Source organism: Ischnura elegans, chromosome X (genome assembly GCF_921293095.1).
Source record: "Ischnura elegans chromosome X, ioIscEleg1.1, whole genome shotgun sequence".
Taxonomy (NCBI): Eukaryota; Metazoa; Arthropoda; class Insecta; order Odonata; family Coenagrionidae; genus Ischnura; species Ischnura elegans.
Window position 1 is genome coordinate 14,479,250 of NC_060259.1, and position 14,900 is coordinate 14,494,149.

Genomic DNA, 14,900 nt, shown 5'->3' on the forward strand with positions numbered 1-14,900 from the left:
GGATTTCAAGAAAGTTTGCTCCAAATTTTTGTTTTGAACTGCATTTACTTTTGCTTCTAGGGGCAAACTAATCTTCAGTTGCCTACCCCCCCCCCCTCCCCCCCCCCTGCTGGGTACGTCCATGTGGTGGTACATACTTTCAGCCACATCAATGCACCTTTTAGATATTTGAAGAAGAAATTATGGCAAATGAACATTATGATTCAATTGTAGTCATGATATTGTTAAGTGCTGTAGAATGCAAGCCCAGCCACTGTATCATTCTTTAACTCTGTTACTATAAAATATTAATCATTTGTATGTGGTATAATATATATTACTTGTTTATTTCAAAACACATACATGGTTTCTATGGTTCTTAGATTCATTTAATGGCATCATACGTTCAGAACTTAAATTCTTTCATTTTGTATATTTCTACACATAAGCTATGCTCAATTCTTGGATACTACATGTTGTATGTTGTGATAAATGCATTTAAGCTGTTTTTACCCTGTATTACTTCTTAGTAATTCTCATCCCTATTGTAATTACCTCATTATTGATGCTCAACTTACGATGTAAGAGGCATTTACTACTTTAAAAAACTGGAGTTTATATTCAAGCAACCTCTATTCTTTCCGGAGAAATGCATGCCTAAATAATGTGATCTATGTACTTATGTCCACTGATGATTTTTTTACTTTGATATGAGGTTTGAATATAAATTCAAAATATTGAGCAGATCAGTTGCATAAATATCTTATCCATAAAAATAATGCTAGTGGAAAACTGGATAGCTTTAATGGCTGTTTTTCCTATTGCACTATAAAATTTCAGGATTATTTCCAGAAGACGGATTTGTTGATTTATAGAGTGGAATTAATTAAGTTACACCAGTAGTTAAATTGGTGAAATAATCATCAATTTATCTTGGTAACCATAAGAATAGCATATGCAAAATTACTAAGGAACTGAATTTCAATTTTTTTGTGTGGTGTCATTATTGATAGAAAATAGAGCATCTACTGCCTCAACTCTGAGTGTCAAAATTTTTAAGTTATTTACGACATAAACATATGCACTATCTTTACTCAGTAATTTACCTTGCAAAAAGCATGTGTTGAAAGGTTTGATCTTTGAATCCTAGCATAAAAAATTACTTTAAACCAACATACCTTGCAAAGTACCTGGTAATAGTCAATAAATTTATGGTCATATATGGCTTATAGGCATGTTATCTTGAGTAAAATGAAAAAGACCAATATCATCCCTCTCCAAGTAATAATTGCCAGATAAATAGTGCCTTGCTGGACACACGCGAGCATCGTAAGAATCAATGATATCAGGATCCCTTCATCTGCAACGTATCTATTATTCTGTTATAGGTATTGAGCAAACATTGCCCAGTATGTTCCATTTAGTAAAAAGAAGGTGAGAGGAAAGAAGACTCTTGAGAATCGGTCAATATTGATGGCTCGTGTCAGGTTTCCTTTGACTGGGGCTGGCCGTGGTGGCTGAGGAGGTTGTCCTGTCAGTAGCCGTGCATTCTCCTGCAAAGACAATCATTCTTCATTAGACCTGATGGAATGATCTCAATTTTTTCATACTCACCAAGTTTTGATTTCTAGGTTGTCATGTCACATATTTTGATAGAGAAAGATTTGAAGTCCTCTGATCAGTTAAATGATGAAGAAAGTAGCATCATGCATGATGTGGTGGAACTTTAACATAATGGAAAGTATTACTAGTTAGAAAATATATTTTGAGTTTCACTCAGCAGTGTCTTAGTTCAGGGTGAGTACTAGAGGAAAGTGGGGCAAAACCGACCTGTTAACCTTTTTTCATTTAAAACTTGACCTTCTGTTGCTAATATTCTTTTAAATGTGGTTAATAGTAACATTTAAACATATAAGGTGTAGAATACTAATGTAAATGGATTTTATCATAGTGATTACTTATACGTATGTTTTTTTTTCAAACATTGACAAAATGACGATTTTGTCCCATAGGGTGGGCAAAACAGACACCCATAGAATTTGCACGTAAACATCCTTTATTGTACAATTTTGGAAGATTTATTTTACAAACACACTTTTAACGTGTGTGTGATATTTCTCAACATGAAATAGTAAATTAAAAATGTGTGAGGTTGGATATGAACTTATGTATAGAAATCATGAATGAAATTGACATCTTCTTCTTCAAAATTTTAACACACCTCGTGAGCCCACCCTTTGCAGTTTAAACATTGTGTCCAACCCACTTTATTCTTGGAACTGGAATACAACTCATTGCAAAATATGCAACCCTCCTCATCTCCTTTGTCACAATCATCCTTGTCTTCAAGAGCATCCAACCTCTGTCAGTCCTGCCCCACACCCCAGTGACGGTTTTGCCCCACAGCATATGAAATATGGCAATACAAACGTATCCATAATTAACTACTCGGCTACACGTGCTTGAAACACAACTGAAAACACAAAATTATCATTTTAACTTACCGTTGGTAAATTAGATTGGCATAATAGCTGTCAGATCCAAAGCAAAAGTAATAAAAATCCTTAAGGAAACTGTCTAAAACTTGAAAAATTTACTGAAACTAAATGGCGGCCACTACGCAAATGAAAACAAGCTCGATCTGCTGGCAATGGCGGCCACTTCAATTAGATCACAACTTTGCCACTTGAAAGCGACAACTACTGGGTGCTTTTAAAGGGGTTGGTTTGTCCCGCCCCGTTGGTTGTGTCCCACTCTCCCCTGCTCAACCAACCAAAGACAGGCTTATTATTTAAACTGTGAATTAATGCTTAAACGCCAATCTAAGTTTCTATGCTTGGAACAATTATCTGGTAGCTTATAGTGTTATCATGATCAAATGCATTAGAGTCCAGGTAAAAAACTTATCAGTGGAAAACGGCTCTAGTGTTCTTTGCATTGAATTAATCTGTTTGATGAGAGTATTTTATGTCGGAAGTGTACGGGTTATAGTTTCTAGAATCCTTCATTTAGTAAATTATTTCTAGAATGAAATGTGAAGTTATCTTTTCATAGTGAAACATGCCAGGAAGAGTGGGACATAGGAATAACTTCGGTGGGTAGATTATAGGGTTATCATTTGAGTGTAGATAGGGTTTAGCCATAAGAGATTATTAGACAAGAGATTGTGGTAGTGATCAGAGCCGGCCTTAGGGCGGGGCGACTGCCCCGGGCCCCGCGCTTTGGGGGGCTCCGCGTTCGTGAAAAAATTAAAATATACGATAGTTTGAAAACGCAAATTCAACGATTACTGTATTGTTAAGGGTGCGATTCATAGACGACACTGAAATTGCTCACTTAACAAAGTCTCTCTTTACGGTAAAGTGAGACTTTAGCTAAAGTTCGATGCAGAGTCGTTTCAAGGATCTAACTTTATAAAGTGGCACTTTAGCTCCTAAAGTCTCGATCATGCATTGAAAATTTGAGTGTTGGCAATGAACGCTGCGAAAAAGTGAAGAAAAAGATGACACACGATTTTAAATGCGTACTTGTTTACAATTATTTCTAGCGACTGGGTTTTCGTGTTGTATTTTGCTAAGATTTTATTAAGCTGCATTTTCTCGTTTTCTCATATTATGTGCGAATGTAAATGAATACTGCATCATTGAAAGCTTTTCCCCACTACCTTTTTTGTACGTTAATGACTGAGTTAGCTGAATAAAAGCTCACTTTTAATTAGCTTCGTGCATTGGTAATGCCCTTCGATGTTTCCAGCGATGTAAATATTCAAATGATGATATTTTCACGACATTTTCTATGATTAACTGCAAACGGTTGTTAGGACTACATGCTAGGCGAAGTTTGATGGTGTACTTTCATTGAAGGTGGGTGAAATAGTGAAATTCACTCGCGTTACCTTGAAACTGTACCAATTATTTGAAGATATACCGATCAGTGGTTGTCTCAGTTGGACGCATATTTTGAATGAGGTATGGGTGTTTGCTGAATTCTTTTCTGCTGACCAATATTTTAATTCTTAGAATGTTGAGCTAAGGCGTTACTATACTAGAGAAATGGACATTCAAGAATACCCACATCATCAAAACCAATGAATGAATGGCCACACAGTGAAACATTTTGAATGTGAGAATGGATTTATATCAATAAATATCTCTTTGTCTGCTTCAAATGATGCCTCGACATATGTGAATACCTAACCCGAGTATCCATTCACGAATTTTGTAGTAAAAAATGTCAATGAAGTCTGTGATGCTGTGTAAATGAAATTTCATAACAATCCTACATCCTCGAGAAAACATTGCTTTGCTGCAAATAATATGATTATGAAGGAAAGTATGTTTTAATTTTTTTGCTGCCTTTCATGACGAGATCTTATATCATCATTATAAACATTCAAAGGCATAGTCGAAAAAGGAAACAGAAACTCGACTCAATATAGTTTCAAAATCACGGAAACATGTTAAACGTGATATGGAGGTATACGGCAAGAGTGCATTAAGCTAAATTTGAGTAAAAACGCTTAAAATGCAATGCAAGGTATAGAAGCTAGCATTTGGCTGACCAAACGACATGAAAATCAAGTCTTCGCGTACGAAGGCTATTGACGCCAATGTAAACAGAATTTTGCTATCAGATTCAAGTATCTTAGTAAAATCATGGAACATAAACGCATAAATAACAGAAGTACTTAACAATTAGCTTGTGTACAAATGCAACATAAATTATGCCAATATGTCCAACCACTTACTGTGTTGTAATTATCACACGACCGATAGAGTTTAACTTCGAAACTTAAGAAATGGGTCATCTCCATCAATACCGACACGATATATTTTCAGGGAAAAGACATATATTACGCGTCTGGTTATTTCTTGAAACACGCCACTCTGCTGCTGTGTTCTCACCAAAAAATTAGTTCCTATTCATTTCCGTAACCCAAATATCTTCATATTTCAACTTCAATAACAGCCGGTGCCGCCATATTTATTTATCCGTGAAGGACACTTTAGCCCTAAAGTGAGCTCCGGTTGGGCACTTTACGGTAAAGTGACGATTCGGCCATTTTTCTTCTGAAGTGGCGTTTATGAAACGGAAAAAGCAGACTTTAGCCCGGCTAAAGTATACTTTAGCCTAAAGTGCCGTCTATGAATCGCACCCTAAGTCCGTGCTACACAAAAAATAATATTATGAAAAAGGAATGATAATGCAGTAATTTAAAGTAAAAAGCGCGATTTTTATGTTTATTTTACGTTATAATTTTATGAATTTATGAACTGCGTGATGGTATCATAACGGCGTAATTACGAAGTCTGAATTTGGTAGGGGAACACATACTTAGCCATAGAGTGGTAGGGATTCAAAATGCTCGAGTTTGTAGATGGGGTATAGAGTTTAATATTTTAAGTGAAGGGCCCCGCACTGAAGGTTCGCCCCTAGCCCCGCACCTGCTAGCGCCGTCACTGGTAGTGATCATTTTGATAGGCTGGAGGAAGGATTGCTGGTCTCTGCTGGTTTTTCATGGTTTAAGCGCTTTCCTTCAGCTGCAGCTTCAACTCTTTGAAACCCATGTCAGCAACACATGCTATATGTGTCATTTGAGTTAAGAGCATAGAGAATATGGTGAGTGCACCATTGCACAAATATCAGACAGTCTTCATAATATTGGCCCATTAATGTTATTAAATGCATATTTTCATTGGATTTCTTCTAAAAAAATTATTGCTATATCAGCATTATTGATCATGATGTTAAGTCAGGTTGCTTATGACGATAACTTCAGCAAAATTAATAGTAACGGTTTTACCGATTATGAGCAAGAGTTTAAATAAAATGCGTTCTTAATTCAACAATAATGAATATTTATCGGTAATAACGTCATTTATGAAAAAACTACTGCGTGAAATGTGTTTCATCGTGCGATGTTGTTAAGAAGTGGCCACATGGGGTTTAAAATACCCCGCTCGAAAAATTAGATTTTTGCAGAAAAATATGTCTCTGGAGGGTGTGCTTAAAATTTCGCGTTCCTTTCGTCCGAAAAATTTGTTCATTTTGTCGTCTTGTGAGCCTTCCGCGAGATAAATGAGGGCCCTCTCCTCCCGGCAACGGCTACACATTTGAGCTCCTTCACCAGTGTTTTATCATCGTCGAATGCGATTGAGGTTAAAAGATAATGAGACATTTTTCCGTTTTTCGATCCGGCGCCTATTTCTCGCGGAGAAAGTCGACGGACATCGTCTCTCGCTGGTAAGTTAATGACGTCACTGACTATTGTCGCTTATCCGCAATTTCTCGGCCTATCGCATCCGTCTCTCGTGGTTCGTTGCGATTAACACACTAATTAATGACCGATTCTCTCCATCGAGGACCTGGTGTCTCTGAACAAAATTTACAAAGTATCCACAAAACCAAGCACTACATACTAGTGATGAGCGGAACTGTGATTTTCCGATCACTTCGATACCTGTGACTGCTACTCATCATAGTAACGGTGATTCTTAACTGTGATTGCGATCACCCTTAGAAGAAGGCGGTGATTTGTGGCGCTGCCCCCAACAACACACATTTGGATATACATATGTATTTATATTGTATTTTTCATGGGTCACATACATATGTATTTTTGTTATGTATTACATCTGTAATACATATGTATGATTGAATGTATTTCCTTTGTATTCATACATATGTAAAAGTGGTACGTGTTACACGATAAATACATTTGTAATTTTGTGTATTTTTAGAATTTGAATACTTATGCAAATGTGGTCAAAAATACACAAAAAATACAAATGTAAATATCGTGTAACACGTACCACTTTTACATATGTATGAATACAGAGGAAATACATATGTAAATGTGGTCAAAACTACACAAAATATACATTATGTATATTTTCTGTAATTTTTGAGAGGTGGATTTTCGTTGCGTCTTGTGAAATGTACAGAAACATTTTTTCCAGAAATAATATGTTCACTGCAAACGCCAGATTTCCTCATTTTAATGATCATTCATCCATTCGAATTTATACCCAGAAAGCTTAAAAATAAATCATATACTGGTCGATGTGAGCAAGGGTAGTATGGCGGCCATATTTATGTTAATTTGTAAATGCACGCGAAATACAGACGTATTACATATGTAAAATTCAGTTTCCATCCGCGAAATATACACATGGAAAAATGGTTCACAATACATGAAAAATACAAAAAATAGTTCTTGCACAGAGCAAAAGTAAAAGCAAAGTTTAATTTTTTAAACAATATTTTAATATAACTGTTTAAACAAAAAAATTAAATTCTCAATTCTGCGCCTCCACTGTGGCAATAAGCTAGGGAAGTGATACAGTTATAATCTCGTTAACAGTTAAGCTCGACATTTCGTTCGAGACTACGAGAACGTGCTGTAGGAGGAACTCCGGCTACTGATGCGTACCTAATTTTATATTTGTTTGTATTATTATACGTATTGGAAGAATTGACATAGTGTTTTAATCCTCGATAACCGGTGCGTGTGGATTGTGTGCTCAACCCGAAGCTATGTTTTGCTGGAAATCTGCTTCAATCCCGCACGTTATTGCGATTCGTGCAAGCCAACTCCAACAGTTTCCTGTCACTGGATAATTAGGTAAGGTATGATTTATCTTTTATTGTGGGTGAAATGATTGATATCACTGTAAACCATGCAAGTAGTTCTCTAGTGTTTCACGAGAGTATTTTCGTACGCGTATTCTTCAATATTTTGACTAAAGATGTGCTACTACACGATTAAAACCTTCTATTTACTAGTAATTTGGCAAAATGACGTCGCAATTATATTGTATCCTACATAGACTACATTAATTATGTTATTAATTGAGTATACTTGGATACAACTATTGGCGCAATGTGTTGACCATGGGCGCAATGGGTTACAATTTTTTTCTGCTCTTAATTAATTAAGAGCAGAAAAAAATTGTTTAAAGGAATGTTTTCGTTCACGTGTGAGTTGTTTTATCGCTGTTTATTACCACAACCCACGGTATTGTAGTTCTTGCATTCCTAGTTATCCTATGCTTAGTCATAACATCTTTGACCGTAGACTTATCAGTGTAGCCTTGTCAGTAATAGATTCCCCGAAGTTCCGAACCGTTTTGCCCACTACTTCTAATTATTTAACGAACAAGAAGTATTGGTCGTGTAATATCGTATCTCTGAAAGCAAAATATAATATTTCTTTCATCTTGAAATGCAGTCAATCAAGGTGCATGTCGTCATTATTATTAGCACAAGATAAATACGTAACTTTCATGCGAACGTTGGTCATTATATGTAAGAAAAAGGTGCGTAGGGGCCCAATTAATTGATTATAATTTTCTTTTCATGCTCTTTCGCGCATACCCAGCAGGCGACGATGAAAATAGCTTGGCCTGGACAAGAGGAGAATGGATTACGAAAAAAACGACGACGCAAAGCCAGAAGACCAGGTGGAATTGTTTAATACTGAGGTAAGGTTTTAGGGAAAAATTATTTTTATTAATGGAGAGTTTTCTTAAAGTTAAGCCTGAAATTATCGGTTATATGAAATTTATTGTTTGAAAATTTGATATCACAAGTTTATCTTTTTTTCTGTGTGAATGATCAGCTACTAAATCATGGTACTAATACAGTAGTATCATGTACTAAATAAGCTTACCAATGGATGCACTTTTTCCTTGTTAATTTATTTAAAAGTAGTCATATGATCTTTTCTCATATTTCTCATTCTTCTTAAGAGAAAGGCTATTAATTTTGTAAAATGAAAGCATATCCCCAAAATATCTGATTTCTCAAAGGACAAGGTCAAATCTGTGCTAGCTGGGACCTCGACATAATTGGTAAATGAAAAAATTTAAAACTTATGTCTGGAATCTAGCAGAGAAGCCAAACTTTCATTTGCATTCAGAATACAGAATAAATACTAAAATTACAGACTTCACAGAATACTGACTGCCTATATGAATTGAAAAAAAAATAAAATTGAAAGGCCTTGAGCTCCTATTCAGATCTTACAAAAAGATATATTTTTGCATGACTTTTAAACTTGACTTCTTCTTTTCTCCTTTCAGGAAGTGGCTGATGGTGCAGAGTTGGTTTCCTGAATTCAGGTTTCATCTTGTGCAATGGGTTACAACGTTTGTTCCGTGTTAACATTTTTTTCTATTTTCCAACTCAAACCATTGTTTGTACTTTATTTATCTTTGTGCCATTTTTTAAATCTAAGTTTAACCTCCTGTTTGCTGGCCCTTAATGCTTGTTAGCAATGTTCATGGCCACACTTGTTCTTTGTGTGAATTGTTTTATTTTTCTCTTTGAATAAATGTTTTGTTATCTGTATGTTCTAGTTTCCTTATATTTATTCATCCATTTGATCCATATTGATATTAAGTGGATGTGGGTCAGAAAATCAATATGTATAATTCATGTACGAGGGCCTGCAGATACGTATGTATATTACATGTAAGGGTATTCAGATTTCCAATTTGTAATACGCACGTATACGTACATCCTGAAGGACTTTTGAGCCACTTTTACGTGAAATATGCAGACGTAATACGATTGTATTCCATCTTATACATATGTATATTTCATGTATGGGTATTCAGATTTCCAATTTGTAATACGCATGTATACATAGGTACATCCATAGGGACTTTTGAACCACTTTTACGTGAAATATACTGATGTAATACGATCGTATTCCATCTTATACATATGTATTTGGTCACGTATTTTTTGTGTAATATTGATGCAATACAGATGTAATACAAATGCCGTGTTATCTGGGGCTATTCCTGCTACTTTGTCCAATTCCAAGGAATGAGATCTCAAAAGGAACGAATAAACTTATAGAAAATTAGGCAAAATATTTTTTTTGAGGGAATAGTTCTGATTCCGAGTTTATATTACGATAATTAAGTAAATTTGATGTGGTAAAAGAATTGATAAGGGGCAATCATTAAAATCCCGTCAGCATTTTTAAACATATATATTTTAAAATATTTTATAATCAAACCATCATAATTCAAACCTTTAGCTGTATATTTCGTACAGAATGACTTATTTATCACAAAAGATGAATAAGACATCCTTATATTACTATTGGTAGAATCATGGATGCTGCCGAAGCTAACTTCACCGTATTCACAGTCGCAGTGATTTCGAGTATTTGGTGATTTAGTCACCGGCAGTGATCGGCTACTTCTCTTCAATCACAGGTAGCGATGTATCGCATATCACTCGGTAGCAGCCAGAGCTATCTTCGCCGAATCCAGTGATCGAATCACCGATCACAGTGATTTCGAATATTGAATCACCGACAGTGACTGCTACTTTTCAGTAACGGTGATTCAATCACAGTTAGCGATATATCGCTCATCACTACTGCGTACAAAAGTTTTTGGGGGTGGATACAAATCACTCTATCTGCATACAAGCACGCTGCGTTCATACGTTACACAATCGAATTAATGGTAAATTTAATTGAAAGATTAGTATACTAACTTATTTAAAATCATACGTGTTGTCATCGAAGGAAAGCTGAACGTTTCTTGCTATGAAGTTGTTTTAGCCACTCCCCTATCTTCGATGTAATCGCCTAACTGATATACCGGACCTACCCCGAAACCTTTTTTACCTTGTGACTCGGTGCGAGTCCGGAGTTTTTGGTTGTCTGTATGCTGCAATCTTCTCAACTTCGTTTCTGTGCCTCCCCACGCCTTCACTATAGAAAAAAAACTTCAAAAAAGAATCACCATAAATTAAACTTCATAAATATTGCTACGAATGACTCTTATTATGCAATCGCTGGGCACTGCAAGAGGTACACTGAAAGGCTTATTTCTTTGAGTGAATTCCATATACTACTACAGAGAATGGACTGATATGGTTACGACAACGGAGCTATACCCCGAAATTTCTAAAAGATTATCAACAAGGGCAACAGGAACAATTCCAACGATACAGAAGACATCATTAGCCAATAGAAAGCCTTCCTCCCCTACGTGAAAGGAACGACAGATAAGATCGGCAACATCCTCCGAAAGTTCGACATTAAAGCCATTTTTAAACCACACGCCCGAGTACGACACCTCCTGGGAAATGCCAAGGATAGGACGGCTCAAATTGAAGGAGTGTATGAAATCCCCTGCGGAACTTGCGAGAAGAAATACATCGGGAAAACAGGTCGAACAGTCAAAACTCGAATAGAAGAGCATAAGCGGGCATTTCGACTGGGTTGCTCTTCAAAGTCAGCCGTAGCGGATCGCGAAGCCCCTGTCCACGCAATTATCTACACACGTGTATTCGACGGGCAGTTATTGGTCCGTGTGCCATGACGACACATTGACCTGCCATTGGAAGACTGGTAACTGGTAAAGTGTTCATTAACCCTAGCGACAAATCAGACACTTCTTCACTTCCCTGCTACCCTCCATTTTCCCACTCACAAGCGGGCCCTGCATTTTGTCAACGATAGGTGACGTCATGTGAGATAGCACTGCCATTGTTGCGTTTGCACTTACGGGGTCTGTCGCGTTTTTTTAAATTTGTAGTTAATGTGCGGCCGATGATTGTTACGTGATCAATATTTCTACCTAAAATGGCGTATCAACAGACCGCGAATTTGACGACATTCAAACCGGGAAAAACCGTGAATTTTATATTTTAGTTATAGTGGGAACCCTGTGATATTCTCTCGGTGAGAGTGGAGGGGGAGGGCAGACCGTGTGCAGGATTTTCGATTGGGTCATTCGAAGGCTTCATACGGGGTTTGCACCCGACGGGGACGCCCTAGCGAAGCGAGTCTACCCGCTCTCGCTACTACGCTCCGCGGTCGATGGGGCAAATAGACTAACAGTAATTAGGACCAAAGAACAAGTGTTCAAGGCGGATTGCTGGTGTGAAAACTTGCAACAAGTATCAGTGCTGGCCTCGTCTCCGTGCCCATGCTATGAGCATCAACTCGTCCGCAGTGAGACATCGGAATGCAATGGATGTATTCGCCGGTGGTGAATATTAATTCGTTTGGATTTAGGAAATGAGATGCAAGGTGCCCAAATAGACCTGAAATGAATTTTTGCTGTTGTAGATACTGCGCAGGTATCAGGTTGTTATGGGCGTTTATAAGGTTCTAGGCACAAAGTGATCTCGATGAAATTTGAATTGAATAGTTTCCTTCCTCTTTTGCCATTATGTAAAATTTGTGGTTATGTTCAGGATTTTTTGTCCTGTTCCGGCTAAATATTTAGAAGTATGTGTGTACTGACCTGCTTAAAATACGGATTTTGTGCAGGAATTCTATTTCAGGCTGTGCTCTAGGAAAGCCATTCAAAAGTATGTCACGTAGAAGCGACTGATATTTAAGCTCAAATTGTGAAATTTTCGGAAATACTTATCTTGGGTATCCTTTGTGGCGGCTGGACGTCGAAATGGTGTCGCAAATGGGGGAAATGTTTTTATTTATACAGAAAGAATTAACTTCACAAATCATTCAAGTGCTTGGACAATTGACTTCTTACCTTGGCTGCGAGATCGAATATTTTGTCGGGCTTAGGGGGTTCAGCTGGCGGTTTTCCTCCATCCGAGTCTCCCAGGACTATGTTGACAAGGCAATACTCCATTAAGGCGAGAAACACAAACCTGCAAACGAGAGAAATCAGTATTTGAGTTACAACCATGGAACTCATGAAATAGATCCACGATCACCGAGCAGTAGTAAAATGGGAAACTTCAAATGTGAGCCATTTAATTCTTTGCTGGGCGCACGCACTACCTCGGCAGAAAGCTGCCGGTGAATACCATCTCATGATCTATTTTTTGAGGTTAATGGCGGGTGTTTGGTGCCCCTTAAAGACTGTCCGTGAGTTATGCCCCAAACTTGTGGCGTTTTACACGAAATCACGCGATCATTTTTTTTTTCGTTCCTTTCGGGTGATGGCTGCAGTGTTCTCTCCAATGATGGCGGAAAAATGACAGTTTATAGAGATCATTTCCCGCAGTGGTTCTACGGATGGGAGTTCCATTCCTTTTTCCATGATTCGGCCATTTCTCCTTCGCCGAAACCATCTCCGGCACCATCTTTCTGTAAATGAGAACGCGCGGCAGCTAGCAGCGATTTAAGCCCACGTTTGGCTTTTAAGGCCCGGTAAACGGTTTACTTAATTTTAGTGATGTGTATGGGAAACAAGGGAGGAATGGGAAAGTGGGAGGTATGAAACAGTTCAAATTTCCTTCTCTTAATTCATGTTTTTTGGCTCTTGCTCATCTGACATGTCTGAGAAGCAGTAGCTGCATTTCCTCCTATAACGGCTCCTGACTCACTTCCCTGAATGTGAGTTAATTAATTTATTTATTTAGGTAAATTTCACATACAGCCGTGACGCCAATTTACAGTGAAACTTTTAACAATGACATACATGAATTAGACACAATACGATAACAATATAAAAACAAACAAAGAATTAACCAGTAGGGAAGTATAACATTCAATTAGCAGACATATGGGTCAAAGCTTGTGCGGTGAATTTTTTGCGTGACAGGTGAAAAGGATCTATGGAAGGAGGGAGCGAATTTAGGAGGGAGGAGAGGCGATATAAAGGTGAGCGCTTGGTCAGGGAGATTCTGGGAATAGGGAGGTGGAGTAGGGAGAACGAGCGGGTGGAACGAGTCGGTATTCTAAAATTCAACAGAGAGAGGAGTTCACGGCAGTCAAAAGTCGAGTTCAATATGTTGTGTAGAAATTTGAAGTCCGTTTCAAGTCTGAGATTCTGCAGATTAGACAAGGAAAGAGAAGACAATACAGCATCAGAGGACATATTGCGTAAGTGAGGGATTCTATGCCTAACTATTTTGGCAAAGAAGTGGGGGATGATATCAAGGGATTTTAGGTTAGTCGGGGCTGACATGGACCAAATTGGGGAGCAATACAAAACTATGGGAAGGATAATCGTTGAGAAATAGGAGTGGGGTGCAATGGGATCCTTAATTTCCGTGAAGCGGTAAAGAAGGCCTAACAGAGACATGGCTTTCTTTTTTACAGTCTGAATGTGGTCGGAGTACTTTAGTTTGGGGTCGGTTATAACGCCCAAATCTTTCATCGTCATAACTCTGGTCAAGGGAGATGAATTTATGGTGTAGTTGAAAGTGATGGGTTGTGTTTTTAACGCAATAGTCATGATGCTGCATTTTTTAGGGTTGAGCTTTAATTTCCAAGTGTCACACCACAGGGAAGCTTTATTTAGGGAAATTTGGAGATCTCTGCAGTCAGAGGTGTTTTTTATCTCCTTGTAGATCTTGCAATCGTCCGCATAAAGAAGAGTATCTGTTTGGGAGGACAGAAGGTGGGACGGAAGATCATTAATATATAAATTGAAAAGATAAGGCCCTAGGACACTGCCCTGAGGAACTCCTGAAGAAGGATATATTGGTTTTCACACCAATTTAGGTAACTTTCGTGAGATGCTATAACTTTAAATTTCTATTATTTTAATTATGACTTTCTCTCGCTGGAAGAACTGATGAATATGCATGTCATTCGGGTGTGTAACTGGTAAATTCCATGTAATATAGTTGTTTCTTAAAGCCTAATAATACATGTGAAATACAAAATGGCCCGTAAGGGAAGTCTGGGACATCACATATGTGGGTGTCTCACTCCTTCCAAGACTATTATTTTTTTAATTTTTATTTTTTAGTGCATTTTAATTTTTAGTACTAGGTAGTTATGCCTCATAAGTGATCCAGAATGGTACCAGTGCCAAATTCTGCTCTCTGGAAGCTGTGAAGATGGTTTGTGATGAAGGCAAAAGTGTGAGAGAGATAGAAAGAGTAAAGAATTCATCAAAATCTTCATTATTAAGACATACACTGAAAGCATTTTATTCCAAGGACAGTGGCAGTGTAATTTT

General features: G+C 37.5%; 1 protein-coding gene across 2 annotated transcripts in view; it reads right to left on the bottom strand.

Moving 5' to 3' along the window:
* Nucleotides 1-309: 309 nt before the first annotated feature.
* Nucleotides 310-14,900, bottom strand: part of LOC124171437 (glycine receptor subunit alpha-2) — an 87,462-nt gene continuing 72,871 nt past the window's right edge. Inside the window, exons 10-12 of one of the 2 annotated variants that reach the window (XM_046550607.1) lie at nucleotides 12,513-12,633; nucleotides 12,390-12,410; nucleotides 310-1,532 (exon numbers count right to left, since the gene is read on the bottom strand). In XM_046550607.1, the coding sequence (XP_046406563.1) occupies nucleotides 1,362-1,532; nucleotides 12,390-12,410; nucleotides 12,513-12,633 (313 nt within the window). In that variant the 3' untranslated portion in view covers nucleotides 310-1,361. The remainder of the gene's footprint in view (nucleotides 1,533-12,389; nucleotides 12,411-12,512; nucleotides 12,634-14,900) is intronic. The other variant, XM_046550608.1, reaches the window with a different exon arrangement.